The sequence below is a fragment of the Pezoporus wallicus genome, unplaced genomic scaffold (assembly GCF_028554395.1).
Source record: "Pezoporus wallicus isolate ANWC-B61680 ecotype Strahan unplaced genomic scaffold, APGP_CSIRO_Pwel_v1 scaffold_6362, whole genome shotgun sequence".
Classification (NCBI taxonomy): domain Eukaryota; kingdom Metazoa; phylum Chordata; class Aves; order Psittaciformes; family Psittacidae; genus Pezoporus; species Pezoporus wallicus.
This window is the reverse complement of record NW_026637663.1, coordinates 126871-145690: the sequence shown is the minus strand read 5'-3', so window position 1 is coordinate 145690 and position 18820 is coordinate 126871. Positions and strand designations below refer to the sequence as shown.

Genomic DNA, 18820 nt, shown 5'->3' with positions numbered 1-18820 from the left:
TTTTTCAAAGTCAGTGCTGCATGTATTTGAAAAGAATTGTGGGAGCCATTAAATTAGTAAAAATACTGTTATATTTTTATATCTCTTTCTGAATTGAAGTTTATATACTAATGTTGCCAGGAAAAGCATCCAAAATATACATCAGAAACAAATATTAAAAAATGTCTCTACTCTATGAAGGTAAAGATTTATATGCTGATACATTCGCTGAGATTGCAGGTGCTATTAGTAAATCCAAGCAATACAGTGTTAGAGTGCAGAAGCCTTGAAGAGCTAGAATAACCTGCAGAGAAACAACAAAAGTTATTTCAGGATAGGTGCAGGTTGTTGGCTGTTCTTCATCATAAATGCTGCTTGGTGTCTCTTAGCCTGGAAAAAAAAAGAAGCATGAAGAAGCATCAAGTCTGGAAAAGTCCCACTTGACCTCTTAGAAATCTTCATCTGATTATAACAATTTTTGGGCAGCTCTTCAAGATACTTGGTGTGAGCTCCAAGTGTCACAGATTGCAGAGAAGCAGAAAGAACTTTTGTAGGAATGCACAGGGGTGGTGAGGCCATGGTTTTTGGGTCAGGCTGAGTCAGGGATAGGGAGAATCACACCACTCACATTTTGAACACAGGAGGGCAGCTTGCCTCTCTCCAACACCAAACTGTTATCTTCCACGCATGTATATATGGACCCTCATTCAGGCACAGTAAGAAGCTTGGCCCCTCCCTCCTGTCTCAGGGTAAATGGAAGTTTCAGTGGAATGTGTAAAAATCTAAAGATGTTCTTCTGTCAGTAGCTGGTAGGTGGCTTTTGCTTGTTTAAGAGTTGGCTGATTAGGTCAGGGTAAAGTCACAGGAGGGAGAAGCATTAAAAAGACCACCCAGAGAGAGAAACAGGCTTTTTCATGTCTCATTGGAGCCGTGAATTCTTAATTTCTGCAGTAGTTTCTGGCCACTGGGGAGTGATCTCCTTTAAAATTTCCTATGATGTGGTAAGGAGATGCAGAGATAAAACATGGAGTCAATTTAATCTTACATTTTAATTAGCCCTTATAATTCAGTTCAGTATATCTTGTTTGTTCAAAGACAGGATGAATTATCACCCAGCATTAGTATGTAAGTAGTCATTCTTCCTGCACTGTCAGGCTGCTGCCCTCTTCTTTCTTCCAGCTGCAGTTTAATATCGGCGGTGTGTATTGTAGCATATATGTGCATGAGCTCGAGGCGGGGGGACAAGACTTCAGCATAATTTTCTAAGGAAGTAAGACTCACACATAAGTTCCAGCTGTTCTGCGTCTTTCCAGTTTCCCCCCTAAGCCTAATTCCTAAATAACTTCTGACCCCACTGATCAGCTTAAAGCCAAATTTGAAAGACCAGTAGAAGACTTGGAGACAGCCATGCTGCTGATGGTACCCCTGCTGAAGGGAAAGCCAAGCAAAGCAGAACTGCTGGACCTTCTGCTGGGGCACGGCCAGCAGCCACCATCCTATGCCTTGCTTGGATGCCAGCCCCAGCTCTGCCATGTCCGTTTTGCTCAGTGCATGAGGGAAGTGGGTGACAGGTTTAAGAGATGAGAGAAAGATCTGTTAGATCTTCTGCTTGAGAAGGTACTTGCCTTTAGTCCCTGGAATCAACATAATAAATATTTCAGGGTTTCTGTTATTTATTAGCAGAGTTAATGAGTAAAGTTCTTGTTTTTCTTGAAAAAGTGCTTTTAGGTAGACAGTCTGTGTCAGCATTCTTGATACTGGCTTCAATATTGCTTTTTTTAAACAGACAAAATAGCCACCACTAATAAAAATGAGTAAATTGGGGTGCTGTAGCAGCAGGCAGTGTCATGTGCAGCAGTGCTGATCAGTTTGAATGCTTTCCTTCATCTCTGACCTGAATTCTGAATTACAGATAACAGTAAATCACATGCTGTATGATGGCAGATACAGGCAGAGAGATGCAGTCTTGATAAATCCAAACTTAAACTTAGTTTCTGAATATTCAGGGTTTTTTTGTTATTCATCAGTTTTGTGTTTTTTCTCATGCAGAAGCCTCTCTAAAAATTGAAGTTTAACACTGCATTTTGATGTTAAGCACTCCCTGTTCTTGGGTTCTGTAAAATGTCTCTGCAGCCAACAAACAAAAAGGGGATAAATCTTGAAGAATTAGTGTCCTGGGTTCAGCAGTTGACTATATGTCACAAGAATAAGCCACATGTTTGAAAGCAGGAGCACACTCTGTGCTGACAGCATGGTGTTTGAAAGCCTTGCATGTTAGCCTGCTGATGATTCATGAGGGTTGGATGATACTTTTACAATTTCTATGGCAAATAAAGATCTTGCTTTGCCGTGACTTAACCTCTGTGTGTGTCACTGGCCTGTTGATTCGGAATTAGAATTTAATTTTTAAGTTTTTCTACAGACTGGTAAGAGGTCAGTGAAACCAGGGTGATTCTGTGATGCTGTTTTCATTGATTTAAAACACAGCCGTGGACTATTTGTCACCACACTCAAATTTATTAATAACGTGAAGATTCCTGTTTCTCCCTTTCTGTGGAACAAGTAATGCCACAAAGAGCGTAAATGTTTTGCAGAACATGCCTATTATGTGTTTTAACCATGCTCCACTAGCTTTTGAAAATGGTGTGCTGGACAAAATGCATGGAGCTGGCATAACACGATGCTGAATGTCCATGACCCTTTGAATGCAAATTCAGGTATGCTTTGTATGAACATCAACAGTTCAGTCAGCTTGCACTGATTCTGTGGGAGGGATTGGGCTCTTTGAATGCCCTCGAGTCAACATCTTGAAACAGTGATTGCAGCCTAAGATTATCTACTGAAGTATTTTCATGTTGTGGATTTTTTCCTCCTTTAAATAAAAAACAAACCATATACGCCTAGGAAATGTCATTTAAAATACATTAACAAATAAAATATTACCCTCTGGGTAAGCTCTTAAAAGTAGGGAAATGTCAGCTAAACTTTTGTGCACTGCCTTAACACTGTGTCTTTATGTGTGTTCATTATAATCTATACTTTTTGCTAACACATCATGAAACACTTTCTACCATCATGTGAGGCCTGCCTTGTAAAGTACACATTTCATGAATGGCCACACGGTGCTATAATCCCTCCTACATCTTTCTTCCTTTTTTATACTACATTTTTTTAATGATGTGAGTATGTAATGAGGTTTTTTAACTGTGACTTGGTGGAAGGCAAAGCACAAATCTCATGTGCAGTTTGACCTCAGCATGGTCTAAGAGCTTGTTTTCAGGTTTTTGGTGGTTTTTTTTTAATACTGCTCTATGTCAAGTTTTTCCACAGATTTTAAGATTACCTGATTTAAAATTTCTTTCCCTAGATTTCCCATGTTTGTAATAGACTTTTTAGCTTTCATTCAGTTGGTAATGGACAATTCTTGCTTGAAATATAGTTACTGAAGGTGGGATCAGACATAACACCCAAATTATCTTTTTTTTTTAATTGTTGTTTGGTTTCCGTGTTTACATTCACACTGGTGATTAGATTATGTTACCAGTTCGGGAGTACCTTAAAACAGGTCTTGATTACTCCAAAGGAGTCCAAAAGAGACTACAGAGAATGATCAGAGATACAAAGAATTGACCTGTGAGGAAATATTGAAAGGGCAGAGAAAGAGAAAGAAAAAGAAAACCAGAGAAGACTGGGAAAGAGGGGACTGCGCTAACACTTCTGAAGTTTATATTTAAAAGGTTCTGTAGAAATAAAGGGACTACACTGTTCTTTATGAGTAATGATAGCAGAAGTGGCAGCCTTAAATTGCATCAGCAGAATTCTAAATTGGGCATTTAGGAAAAGGCTTGAACAAGGACAGCGAAGCAATGGGATAGATGGAGTATCTTTGAGCTGGTAGTGGCAATTATGTGGCTGATCCTGCCTTCAGGCAAAAAGATGGATTATGGCAGTCCCAAGTCATTTCTAGTCTTTCTCACCCTTATGTAATGCATGATACAGACTATTTAGGTTTCAATCTAAAACCTTCATCTTTCAAAACAAAAATTTAAGTCTTGATTTAAAAATCACCAGTAACAGAGAATTTGTGGCCCTTGGTAAATTCTTCTAATACTGGATTGTTCTCTCGGATTGTAAATTGAGAGTTATTTTTTCCTCTTATTTTTTCTGAGAAATCTAATTGCCTCCTTCTCCTTGGATCTGAGAATAGATTTGCTTGCTTTATGAGGACTCCTTTTATCAATTTTTTTCCGTAGGTAAGCTTTCATGTGTAATTTCTTACGTGCAGTGGTGCAGTCTCCTCTGAGACTTCTCTGTATTTTTTCCCTTCTTCATTTTGGTTTCAAGCTGAAGATTTTCAGTTTCTAGACATCTTTCCATTCCAAAACATTTTTTTCGTCCTTCTTGTGACTGCAGTGAACTTTGTGTGCACTTTGTTTAAAATGAACTCTGTTAGTGGTTGCATCGGGTCTCCTGCTTCTCACAGAATCACAGAATCCTAAGGGTTGGAAGGGACCTCAAAAGATCATCTAGTCCAACCCCCCTGCAAGAGCAGGATAACCTAGAGTACATCACACAGGAACTTGTCCAGGCCGGCCTTGAATATCTCCAACGTAGGAGACTCCACAGCCCCCCTGGGCAACCTGTTCCAGGGCTCTGTCACTCACAGTAAAGAAATTTTTCCTGATGTTCACATGGAACCTCCTATGCTCCAGTTTACACCCATTGCCCCTTGTCCTATCACTGGACATCACTGAAAAAAACCTAGCTCCATCATCCTGACACTCACCCTTTACATATTTGTAAACATTGATGAGGTCACCCCTCAGTCTCCTCCAAGCTAGAGTCCCAGCTCCCTCAGCCTCTCCTCATAAGACGAGATGTTCCATTCCCTTAATCATCTCTGTAGCTCTGCGCTGGACTCTTTCGAGCAATTCCCTGTCCTTCTTGAACTGTGGGGCCCAGAGCTGGACACAATATTCCAGATGCGGCCTCACCAAGGCAGAGTAGAGGGGGAGGAGAACCTCCCTTGACCTACTACCCACACCCTTTCTAATGCACCCTAGGATGCCATTGGCCTTCTTGGCCACAAGGGCACATTGCTGGTTCATGGTCATCCTCCTATCCACCAGGACCGCCAGGTCCCTTTCCCCTTCACTACTGTCCAGCAGGTCAGCCCCCAACCTGTACTGGTACATGGGGTTGTTCTTCCCCAGATGCAAGACCCTACACTTGCCCGTGTTGAATTTCATCAAGTTCCTCTCCACCCAACTCTCCAGCCTGTCCAGGTCTCGCTGAATGGCAACACAGCCCTCTGGTGTGTCAGCCACTCCTCCCAGTTTAGTATCATCAGCAAACTTGCTGAGGGTACATTCAGTTCCCTCATCCAGGTCGTTGATGAAAATATTAAACAGCACTGGTCCCAGCACCGACCCCTGAGGGACTCCACCAGTCACAGACCTCCAGCTAGATTCTGCCCCACTGACCACAACTCTCTGCCTTCTTCCTTCCAACCAGTTCTTGATCCACCTCACTACCTGATCATCAAGCCCACATTTCCTTAGCTTATCTATGAGGATGCTGTGGGAGACAGTATCAAATGCCTTACTGAAATCAAGAAAAACCACATCTACCGCTCTACCATCATCCATCCACCTAGTTACTTGCTCATAGAAGGCTATAAGGTTGGTCAAACATGACTTCCCCTTGGTAAAGCCATGTTGGCTGCTCTTAATGACCCCCTCATCCTTGATATGTCTAGAGATGGTGTCAAGAATAAGTTGTTCCATCACCTTTCCAGGGATGGAGGTAAGGCTGACCGGTCTATAATTATCCCAGTTCCCCTTTTTCTCAAAATTGGCCTTTAAGGTCTCACATGCTACTGATAATCTGTGGAGGCATGCAAGTCCTTGCCAGAGCTGCTACTTCCCTCTGAATGTCCTCTGCTTCTGATTCTAGGGTTTTATTTACTGTACTACAGTGCATAATATTTGCTTGTCTTGCTTGCCCTGTGGCTTGAGTAGCTCTTTGCCATCAAACCATTCCATTATTCTCTCATTTTGCAACTTCGTTATCTGAAAATGCTATCTGTAGTTTTGCACTTACCTTCTGAATCATAGATTATGATGTTAAACTGTGTAGATTCAAAGCCTCAAGCATGGTGATGCAGCTTCCTCTGTGTGATGGTGATTATGTAGAATTTCACATCTGGTACAGGGCAGCCATGCTTTCAATTTCAGTTACGTTGATTTTTATATACCACACATTGTATACATAATATATATTGCCAGGTTACAATGTGATTTTTTTCTTATACCTAGGTTGCTGTATTTTAGTTTCCACGTGGACATTCCTAGCATTATGTTGTGTAGCAATCTGTGACAGCCGTTTCCACAGGACAGCTGTAAACACACATGATATTCTTGGTAAATGTATTCATATGAGAAGCTGAATAAGCAGTGCCAAGTGCACTGCAACATCCTTTTGATGTTTGATGGATTGAGTGTGCCTTCAGCAAGTTTGCCAATGACACCAAGCTGTGTGGTTCGGTTGATACGCTGGAGGGAAGGAATGCCATCCAGAGGGACCTTGACACGCTTGTGAGGTGGGCTGATGCCAACCTTATGAAGTTGCCAACCATGCCAAGTGCAAGGTCCTACACCTGGGTCGGAGCAATCCCAGGCACAGCTACAGGTTGGGCAGAGAAGAGATTCAAAGCAGCCCTGTGGAGAAGGACTTGGGGGTGTTGGTTGATGGGAAAATGAACATGAGCCGGCTGCAGTGTGCGCTTGCAGCCCAGAAAACCAACCGTATCCTGGGCTGCATCAAAAGGAGCGTGACCAGCAGGTCGAAGGAGGTGATCCTGCCCCTCTACTCTGCTCTTGTGAGACCTCACCTGGAGTATTGTGTGCAGTTCTGGTGCCCTCAACATAAAAAGGACATGGAACTGTTGGAACAAGTCCAGAGGAGGGTCACGAGGATGATCAGGGGACTGGAGCACCTCCCCTATGAAGACAGGCTGAGGAAGTTGGGGCTGTTGAGCCTGGAGAAGAGAAGGCTGCGTGGAGACCTCATAGCAGCCTTCCAGTATCTGAAGGGGGCCTATAGGGATGCTGGAGAGGGACTCTTCATTAGGGACTGTAGTGACAGGACAAGGGGTAATGGGTTAAAACTTAAACAGGGGAAGTTTAGATTGGATATAAGGAGGAAATTCTTTCCTGTTAGGGTGGTGAGGCACTGGAATAGGTTGCCCAGGGAGGTTGTGAATGCTCCATCCCTGGCAGTGTTCAAGGCCAGGTTGGACGAGGCCTTGGGTGATATGATTTAGCGTAAGGTGTCCCTGCCCATGGCAGGGGGTTTGGAACTAGATGATCTTAAGGTCCTTTCTAACCCTAACGATTCTATGATTCTATGATTCTATGATTTGCATTATAACCTTCCTAAGAAGTCAAGCCTCAAGATTTTATGTGAACATAACTATCTCAGCTAAATGTGTGGTTTCATCCAGTTTTGAAGATGTATCTTTTCTACACACCATGTTTGTTGATATAATACTTCCTAAAGAGCTGTATCAGCTGTTCTACTATTTGCTGGAAATTTGTTACAATAATTTGTAATCAGCTTTTTGTTCCTCTGTATAATGTGCAACATTTGCATCTCTGAATTACAATGAAATGTTAATGAGGGGTCCAGAGAGATCCTGAGCCAGACTTCTGGAAAGTCTTGGAAAAAAGGTATCTAGAATTAAGTGATTTTAAATAATGCAGAGTTTGACTATAGCTGTTGTTAGTGGTTTGTGGAGAATTAGTGTTTTCTCTCCTACTTATTTCTGGCTGTAACTTTGCATTACATGAAGGGAAACACAATTAGTATTACCTTCTCAAGGGTTGCCTTTGCCTGAGTTGGGGATGTTATACAGACCCTGTCAGGATTTGTATCAGTGCTGATGCTGTTAATTGTGAATTTATATATTAAACTACTTTCATATCCTCAGCATAATGAAAGGCGTAGGGGAAAAAAATCCCACCTTGTTGTTTAGCATTCCTGAGTGTAAAAGACTGACAGAAATACAACATTAAATATTCTGAGATTCACAGGATAGTGAAATAGGCAGTACCTCAGCCTGCTTCTCTGGAAATTTTTGCAGCTCAGCCTTGAAGAGGGTCATTGGAGCATCCCAGCATTGCCTGGTGCCTTGTGTGCAGAATAGGGTTGCTTTGCCCCAAGTGCATGCAAATTCGACAAGTTATAGTATCTTTTAATTTTAAGGTACCTTTTTCAGAAGACAGATTTTGATGTAAGTGCATCTTATTTCAGTCCTGAAAAGGTGAAAGTTGTATGTTAGTGCTTTTGCGTGACTTCCTTGTGAAGCTGTGCTGCAGAGCAGGAAATGGAGGTGTAACGTAATTGATGAGTAAAGCTTGCTGGGCAATTGTGTTCTCAGCATGTGATTCTGATTTGTATGAAGCTGTAGAAGCAAATTGTGTTGCCTTTCTAAGAAGGACACAATATGCTTGTCCCTGTTAATATTAGATGACTGTCAGTTCTTGTTTGTTTCCGTTACATTGAATTTTTAGCAACTCCCTCACTTGTTTAAGGGAAGATACTTTACATTAGAAGAGTAAAAGACAGCCCAAGTTCTTTCAGAGAATAGGTTAGGAGTTGTCATTTCCTCAAGGAGTATTGTTTGCTTGCAGGGACAAAGAAGCCTGCTTCTGCTTGTGCAAAGGGTTTTGTGCTGAACAGAAATACAGCAGCCTCCAGCAGTGAAGTGAAATGAAAAATAACAGGAACTGAGAGAGCCTCCATTCTAAAGCCAAGCAAATCACTTTAGTTGATTAAAAAAAAAAAAAAGAAACCATGTAAATCATACAATTGGAATTCATCAGAGACATTTTTCTAAGGGGCAGACTTGCAATATCTGTCATACCTCTCTTTTTTGTTTCCTTTTATTAAAAAAAGGATGGAGAAATGCATTATTAATGACCCTAAATATCATTGATTGAAGCCTGTAAATAGTCTAGTTATTTTGATGGGTGCTCCAAAAATATACTTGTCACAGCAGAGCAGTTAAAACTAATGGGATTTAATAGTATATACTGAATAAATCAGGAGAAATTAAATACAGGAAAAGGACTGCAGAAGATCTGTGGATACATTTTCAGTGCTTCTCTGAAATGGCGGTGTCCTGGCCCACTCTACCCAGTAGCGATGTGCTGCTGGCCATGAGAATGATCAGGTACATTTATCATGCAGAATGAAGTCTTGATCCCACTCAGAGAAGGTAAGCATTCTGCTCAGGCCTAGAAAAATATGATCATATCCCTTTTTGAATCCTTCACAATAGGTATCTGAGTATAAATAAGGTGACATGATGTATAATGAGAGCACAATGTGTTATCTGCAAGAGCACTTTCATGTGGGTGTTGTTAATTTGAGAAGTTTCACTCTGGAAAGCTAAGTAATATTTAATATGTTGTGATTGATAGGTACCTAAAAATATGCTGAACATACTTGAACAAATGGAGCATTGATTTGCCCTTTTCTCTCTCTAAATAGCTTACGGTTATTGATTTCAGAGGGTTTTTTTAACCAGGAGGATTTTTTATGCCATGCGAGTGCTGCTTAGCTTCCATAAAAAAGTCTCAGTGTAGTCCATAGAAACAAATGGTTGGAATTTGAAGTATTAAAAACCATGCTTAAAAAAAAATACAGATTTGAGTAAGAGCCAGAACAGATTTAATTTCTCTGAAAACTCCCTGCTTGTTGCCTGATGGAGCAATTGAAACTCCAGGCTATATACCAGGCTGGTTACAGAGTGCAGGAAATCAGACATTCGAGCTGCCCTGTGTTTTGAGGGGGACACACTCTCCATTTCAGAAATAAGAAGTTCCTCTGTAGCAATTTTGTGAAAGAGTGACCTCCCATCTGAGCTGCCCTCTTGGGACAGACGAGCTTGCATGTGCCTGTTCTCAGAGCTGTTGGTGATGAATTTGCAGTTCACATGTTCAGGGACATGACCTTACCAGCAAAAGGCCAGGCTGTGACACTTTGGTGGCTTGGTTATGCAATCTGATCCCTCCTTTCACTTCAGAAAAGACAATATGTGTTGAATATTTCGATCTAGACAACTAATAGCTGTCTGCTTCTGATTTTTGTCTCTTCAGACAGGCATTTAAGCTTAGTGTTCTCTACAAACCCTGGGGCAGGATATCCTTTCTCTTTGCGTCTCTGAATATTGTTATCTTTACGTATCTTAAGACGACTTGCTGCTGTCATCACTTCTTACTGTCTCCATTGCTTCCCCTTTTCTTTGTACTTCACTCTCTTCTGTCTTTAGATTATTGTTGATCTTTATCAAGCAATAGGAAGATAATGTGTTCGGTAATTTAGGTGCAACCTCTTCTTGCCAGCAGTTTCAACTGAAAAATATAGTTTTCATGGCTACCAGCAATGGCATTCACCAAAAGCTTTCTGCTTGAATAAATATAGTCAAAGCTTCATGGCCTCATTGTCCTATGGTATTCACAGGAATGCCTTTCTTTAATGTAGGTTTTATTTCTGCATAATGATGAAAACCAGCAAAAATAATCTCAGAGAAGAGTTCAGGGTACTGAATTCAGGATACTTCCCTTGCACACCCATGTCCAAACTGGGCTATGTACTAATCAGGAAGAAAGGAGCATCTGCCTTTTTAATTGGATTGGTTTAAAGTTTTATGCTGTCTGTGCAATTTCAAATTATGGCAATGATCCTGCAACACTGAGGTCAAGGAAATTACTGATATGCATCATTACTCATGAGACAAGCCTTTGCAGACTCTACTTAGTGGTCTGGGGAATCATGCAGACTAAAACTCAACTTGAAACTGTGGGATTTTTTTTTCTTTTGTCTTTTACTAGAACTCATATTTTTTAACAATTTTTCTGGCTATTAAATATTTATGAGGAGACCTTCTCTTTTATTATACATATTCAATTATTCATCTGGCTCAAAAGATGTAGAGAAGCCAAGAGGGTTTTGGGTTTTTTTTTAATACAAAGGATGTCTTCAGTTTTCTCTCTTCTCATCTAATATTTTACATTTTGAAGGAAAATATATAAATTGTGACCATAAAATCATCAGAACAGCATTTAAATCATTAAATGTGGCTATGTCCTCAAGCTTCCAAAATTAAACCACAAGCTAGTGCTTAAGAATTGTCCTCCTGAGTTGGAGAAACAGAAGGGAGAAATATAATTCATATTCTTAGGCAAATTCCAAGTAGAATTTATCCTATGAAATTCTTAATCCAAAAAGTTTTTATTTTGTTCTTTATCTCTCCCAGCATCTGTAGTTCATAAGTCTGTTCCATAGCATAAATGTCCATTGTCAGTTTTGACCACAGAAGAGAGTAAGCAACTTTCATTTTTTCCCAGTTCTTCTGATGCTGTGTATTGATACAAAATATGCAGTTAAAATATTTTTAATACTGTGAAAATACAGTATAATCACAAGCCTCCTCAAACTCCTTTTCCCTCCGCTTGTCTCTTTTTATCCTACCTGTTAAACAGAAAATGTTTTTCATAAGTTACCAGGAGGAGGTGTACAAGAGGGTAAAGTCAGACTGATGAGATTGCTCTGGTTTATCTTTTCATATCTAAATTGCAGGTACCTGTGCTGCATTTTGCGGAGCCTGGTCACACCTGGTTTTATCTTTCCTTTTCATTGGACTTGCTTGTACTTGAAATAGATGCATAATTTCTTTTTTGAAGCACGTTTTTATATTGACTTCCAAAAAAACACCTTTGTGCAGAGCAGTACAAGGATAAGGTGATGCGTAACCACAAAATAACCTCAAATCCAGCTAGTGGTGCAAGCTGGGGGTGAGGGGAGGAAGATCTGCACAAGTTCCAGCAAATATAAAGGTGGAAATATCATACATATCTGTCAGTTCATCCAAAGGAAGCCTTTTGAGATAGGCTTGAATGTTGCAAAATCCTTTGCACTTACTGTACAGGTGAAGGTGATCCAAGGCTGCCTTATGGCAGTTTGTGTTAGCCATTGCCTGCTCTGACATAACTTCCTAGATGAGAAATGTGTTGACAAAAAGTACCCATTCCCGGATTGAGCTGCAGAAGGTTCTTCATCTGAAAACATCAAGGAGAAAACTCAAGAGGCTGATCTATTGACACAGTGCAAAAAATGGTCTTAAACGAAAATTTCTGTACTACATAGCTTAATGTGACACCATATTTACTGTTCATCTGAAAGAGGTCTTGCATGCTTTTACAAAGTTTTGGTAACTACTGGTAAGCCTCTCAGTTTCTGTTCTAATCTTGTGAAAGCTCTGAGCTTGTGTAGAGAGTAATCTGAAGACATTCAGATAAAAGATGGGTACATGTGCCGGTGTGAAATCTTCTGATGAGATTGACCCATTTTATTTCCCGCCAGGTTTGGAGGAGACCAGCCAGTGTACATCAATATCATTAGAGATCCTGTCAGTCGGTTTTTATCCAATTATTTTTTTCGACGTTTTGGAGACTGGAGAGGAGAACAGAATCACATGATCCGTACCCCCAGCATGAGGCAGGAGGAAAGATATCTGGTATGTTTAAATAACAGGCTCTTATTGCCTATTTCCCATCATCACATAATGCTGATATTAAGATGCTTGAAAACATGGGAGACTGAGGCATCTTGCATTTTTTCCTCTGTCTTTGTCTTGCCTGGTCCTTCATTTTTGTTCAGCTTTAGTATGAATTCAGTGATTTGGTTTCATCTTGTATAAGCTGACAGGAAGTTGTGGATTGCAACCATTGAATGATCCTTTCACCGAGCTGGATAACTACACGTTATATAGTGTTTAGGCATAGTAATTCTGCCTGTTTATCACTGTGAATATTCAGACAAATTTTTAGGTTGGAACTGTATCTGTAACACTGCGGCCTCAGGGGAGATTTGGGAAATAGAGCAATTTAGGGAGTCCAAGCCTCTAATGCTCTTGCTGGTAAGTTGAGCATCGTGTTTTTATACTAGGGCTCTGATCCCAGTTCTTGGTTTGGTTTTGTTGCCTTTTTTGTATTAAGAAGGTGGCAGTAATGCTGGATGAGCTGTTCTTAAGTTTTAATTTTGTGTAACTGCTGAACTGTCATAACACCCATCCAGCCATTGTCACAGACCAAGGTCCTGTGGCAGTAGGTATTCTATAAATGCTGAATGAGAAACAAGTTAGGGAGGTGGTCAGTGTGTTTTAATACTGGTCTCTTTGCATGCACACCAAAACCTTCCTAAGACAACAAAATGTTGGAATTAATTCTTACCCTCTTTATAACGGAGATCCAGTTTGATTGGACTCAGCCTTCAGCCACACTTGTACCTGCAGAAGGTTCAGTGACGCAGCAGTGACAGGACAGCTTGATGGTCTGCTATGAGATGTTGCAGGCCAGACATCAAAACCATAGAGAGCTGTGTCTTTTGGATAAGCACGAGAGGAAGTTTTGATGATGTTTTGAAGGGGCAGTAGAGTACAAGATGTGGTGTGGATGAGCTGGAGAGAGCACAGCTCTGAATGACTGCCATACAACACATTTTAGTTCTAGCGGGGGTCAGGTGGATCGAAGGAAGGCTGGGGTTTGTTTTTTTTTTCATATGACAGGGCTATGCTGATTTATTTTTTACTTTACTACTGTTGTTTGTCATGCAAAGCCCCGTGAACAGATAAGCTTATAGATTATGTAAAATTGAAGGCGGGGGGGTGGGGGGTGGGGGTGGGGTGTGTGTGTGTTTGGGTATAGCTATAGCCTTAAACTTCAGTGATATCTGCTATACAGATATAAACTCCTTTCAGTAATGTTGTAAAGGGGTTTTTATTTGCTATATGTCTAGAGATACTGAAGAAGTCCCTATATCAGCTGAGCAGGTTTTGACATGCTCGTGTGCAGCTGGAAGGCAGCCCCAAAAGCTTTGCATGCTTCGTACATGGACTTTTGTTCTGTCATCAGCGAATGGGACAGAGGGGCTGCAGAAGTGAATCTGTGGTGGGTTTTTTACTGCATTATTACTTTGTTAGTGCGGTCGTATTTTCTATGTTGAAAATGTTGAAAGGGGGTTGTACAGTATGTACTTCACTCTGAGTGCCTCTACTTCTCATTTGAAGTGGAGCATCCAGTGATTGACACTTCTCATGACTGAGTGACTGTAAAAGCTCAATTAATTCAGTACTGCCTGTGCGGTTTAAGATGTGGTATGTAAAGCCACTGAAATTCTACTTCAAGCAGAACTGAAATGAATAGATCAAATTCCTGTTGTTTGTGTTGGTTTAAGAGTTAATAGAAAGAAATCACCTTGGATTTTTGTTGTGATGTTCTTTAAGAAATTGCTTATATGCACATGCATGTATGTACACATACAGTGAAAGGGAAATAAAAAGTGGTCACCTGAGGTCAGTAGTTATTTTCTTTAAAAGACAGTCTGTCTGTCTGAGGCACCATCAGCATCCTTTATCAAAACTACTTTGTATATCTATCCAAGAGTGCAGTACAGGCTGGGATCTGCCTGGCTGGGGGGCAGCTCTGTGCAAAAGGAACTGAAGATCCTGGTGGACAATAAGCTCAGTAAGAGTAAACAATGTGAAGCTGAAGCAAAGAAAGCCAACAAGATGCTGGGTCACATTAATAAGGGCATCACCAACAGAGATAAAGATGTCATTATCGCACTGTACTCAGTGCTTGTCAGGCCACACCTGGAATACTGTGTTCAGTTTTTGTCCCTGCTATACAAAAAAGATGTGGAGAGGGTCCAGAAGGTCCAGAGAAGGTCACGAAGATCAAAGGATTGGGAAGCCTTCCTTACACCAGGAAGAAAGGCTGAGAGAAGTGGGTTTCTTTAGCCTAGAGAAAAGAAGGCTCAGGGGAGACCTTATCACCATGTTCCAGTATTTAAAGGGTGGATACAAAAGGATGGAGACTGTCTTTTTACAAAGAGTCACATGGGAAAGACAAGGGGTAATGGGCACAAATTATTCCTGAGGAGATTCTGATTGGACACCGGAGGAAAATTGTTCACAATGAGAATAATCAGCCATTGGAATAATCTCCATAGGGAAGTGGTGGATTCCTCAGTATTGAACACTTTTAAGATTCAGCTGGACTGGGTGCTGGGACATTTAGTCTAGGGCATGCTTTGCCAAGAAAGTTTGTGATCAGATGATCCTTGAGGTCCTTCCAACCTGGTATTCAATGATTCTATTTTTGCTTTTTTTGTTTTAAACTTCTCTGTTGGTAATTCAGCATTAGAATCTTGGAAACATTTGTGGAATGTGTCCTCCATCCCTCCTTGGCAGACTTTGGCTGTCACTTGCACTGTTTGAAGAGGGCATTTGCTTCTGTCACGTAATGTATAGACCATCCGCCAGAGAAATTAATTTTAACAAAAGCCACTTATTCTGAATGTTAAGCATTTTTAAGAGCTGTGCTATCCAACCACGTAATATATTGCATGACTGCATTTTAATCTTCCCCTCAGTGGTGTAAGGAAATCTACTGGCATATATTTTAAAATTCAGGTAATGTATTTTGTGGAATGGTAGCTTCAGAAGCTGCTAAATCAGTTGCCTGATCCAGCTGTGAAGAAGGTAAGCAGCTGTTTTACCTCTGAGCATGAGCCTATATGGCCATTTAGCACAGGACCGATGACTGGCCTGATTTCTGGCCTCATACCTTTTGCAATTCTTCCCTATTTTTTTCTTCTTTTTTTTTTTTTTTTAATTGCAGAATGCACCATAAGGCATTTATTTTCACAGGGGAGTATTTGAAGGATAAACTTAGATTTAGCATATTAAATAGTTTCTATATTGATCAAAGTTATTAAACCCGAGTCATTTGGGGTGAGGTATGCCTGACAGCAAGCAGATATGTGAAAGCAGGGGGAGGATTTGAGAAGTTTTTACTTTTCTTCTTCCATCATGCCTCAGATCAATGGTTAGGGAAACACAAAACTGCCGATGGCTCCACAAACTTGAGCTCATCGCTGGAAAGTCTGAGAAGCCTCGTGTTGACAGCAGTTACAGATTTACAAGATGGATTGGTTTATGTGTCAGATGAGCTCCTGCTTGACCATCAGGTTGTGATATCGTTAACAGAGGCATTCTCTTCCCTCAGTTCTGATCCTTAATAAAAAAAAAAGGGGGTTGGAGAAAAAACACAACAACAAACTTGGAAGTCTTGTAGTACCTTGGGTGCTGTTTTTTTAACTTTGAATATTTGGACTGCTGACATTGCAAAGGTCAGAAACAGAGACAGAAATTTCCATCCGTCACTGATCATTTGAAATTTTCTCTGAATAGAGCGTCAGGCTTTGACTCTGTTCAGAGAAAACAACCATTCATTTAGGAGTCAAATAAACTGGTTTAAATGTTTCGATAATGTCTGTGTTTACCAAAATTTAATTGAAAGCCAGGATAGAAAGCAAGCCCTTTATTCACGAGTCAAATACGGCAGAGGCAGCTGCTGCAATGTGAGACTTTCCACCAGGATCAGCCAGCTCCTTGCCCTGATCCGGTGCTTTCTCTGCTGGAGTGAGTCACTGTCAGTCACCTAAAAAGATCACTTCCAAGCTCCCCAAAATGAATAGTGGCAACATGTTAGCATGGCATATGACAGAGAGGTGATGGTCTAAAACAGTGGCAAGAGTCACGCTACCTTATGGTCTTGTAAGGTAAATTCACAAAAGTTAATTTAAAGCTATCATAGTAAATATGTTTCAGGTTGAAGTGGAGTAAATATGCTTCAAGAAGGCAAGTAACCCCCTTATCAGCCCAGCTGTGGGTGCTGCTGGTATCAAGCAAAGGAAAAATACGCATCAGATGGTTGAGTTTAAGGCTTGAAAGTGCAGAAGGTGGGAAGCACTCCTGATAAAGGGACTACCATAAATATTTAAAAGGTTTGTATATAAAATTGTCCTTTCCAGGCTTGTTAGCAATTACCTAGTATTTACTACAACTGCAGTGTGAGAAGTCAAATATAAAAGATATGTATGGGTTTTTCAGCTTTCCTTAATACTTGCTGAAACTTTGATCTAAGACAGCTAAGGCTGAGTGAGCATGTGAAACAGCATGGGATGTGTATTTTTGCCTGAATTGCAGGAAAAATGGTTATATGCGATTCTGTTCTCTCTTAGGCTCACAAATGGCATGGCTCCTACCTCACTCAGGTACAAGATCGAAAGATCTTTGAGGTAATCTGTTAGAAGAGTGAGGTTTTTTGTAAAAAAGATTGTTCATTAAATTAAGAGCTTGCCACCTTCCTATAGGCCATTTCAGATTTTCATTATAATTAGTGGTTAAGTTTGCACTGCATCTATGTCAGGCTCAGCATAGTCTTTCAACTTCATCTCTGAAAATAAATATGCTTTTCTCAGCTAAAAATAAAAACCATTCTAACAATATCCAGCTTCAGTTATGCTAAAGATTACTCATGCAAGTAATCCCACGAAGGAGCATCTGTCTTTTTGTCTCTTAAGTTAAATGTTAACATGTATGTTAGTAGTGTGTTAGGATTACTGCAAAGGAGGGCAAAAGACATCAGAGAAATTTCAAGTCAGATTTCTTATGGTACTAACCACTCTTCTGTGGTAAAGATTGTCTTTTCTTCCTAAGTATTTAAACCAATGTTTAGGTTATTTCATAAAGTTCAAACAAAATTGTAGAAAAAGCTGGATGGTTAAACTGTTAAACTCATATAGAATGTGGTTTTGTGCTCCTGAATTTTGAGAAATTCCTTATATGACTTTTTTTTTTCATTAACGTAAGAACATTCGCTAAATACATTGAACCAATTTTATTATTTATATCCCCAAATTTCTATCTATGATGAAAAACACGCTTTTATCAATTGCATTGGTTTTCTGACAGCAGCTAGCTCTCTTGGTTCCTGTCTTTATCTTTAAATAGAAATACTTAACCATGGCTAATTGTATTGTGAATTGTCACCAGCAGTAACACATGGAGCTTTCTTCTTCATGACTTACGTTTCTTGAACCTTTTCAGTCTGCCAGGGATGTGGCTTCCAGGAGAGACCATGGTATGGAGCCCATGCCTCCATCTCCTGTCACTCTCCTGAGTATTTTTCTGTATAAAAAAGGCAGTGGGAGAGTTGCCTGCCTGCAGGTTTGGTGCAGGGGGGAGCAGAAGGTTCATTCTAGATGGGATTTTTCTGCTGCGGACCTCACAAGGGGCTACGTATGTCTGTTGATTGAACCTTGGAACTTTTAAGGAGATTCTGGTGAACTTGGTTAACATTGTTTATGTTGGAAATCTGAGGCATGCAGAAGTTAAAATGATTTGCCTGTGCCAGTGCAGTGCATGCCAGATATTAGGGAGTTTAATATATAAATAAAAAAGTACACTTTTTCTGTTACTGAGTTCTGAGCTGTAGTTAGAGACTAAACATTTTATACACCCTCAGTGTTTTCCCTAACTTACCCCCATACATACTCATTTTGCTCCCTGTGTTACATATTGGTGCTGAGAAGCTTTGAATTGGCCATTCGGTGTCCCACACCGTGTCCTGAGCTTTGCAGCTGTAGATGCGGTTTGAGCATCGCACAGTAGCATCAATCTCTGCACATGGGACCAGGCTGCCGAGAGGGCACTACTGAAGCACAGCCACCTGTCAGCTGACCCAGTTAGAACAGTTTGCTGCTTCTTCCCTCTAATGAGTGCTTTTAATAGTCCCAGCTGTTCCCTTTTGCTGCATTAACTCTTCACAGCAACATTTCTGGGCCTTTTTTGGAACCCTTCATCTGCTGGGTGTGTTCTAAAGCACCATCTTTCCCTTAGATGCTCCCATTTTGTATTAATAATTTA

General features: G+C 40.5%; 1 protein-coding gene across 1 annotated transcript in view; it reads left to right on the top strand.

Moving 5' to 3' along the window:
• UST (uronyl 2-sulfotransferase) overlaps positions 1–18820 on the top strand; it is a 168409-nt gene that overhangs the window by 98055 nt on the left and 51534 nt on the right. Inside the window, exon 5 of the mRNA XM_057406825.1 lies at positions 12409–12562. Coding sequence (XP_057262808.1) covers positions 12409–12562 — 154 coding nt within the window. The remainder of the gene's footprint in view (positions 1–12408; positions 12563–18820) is intronic.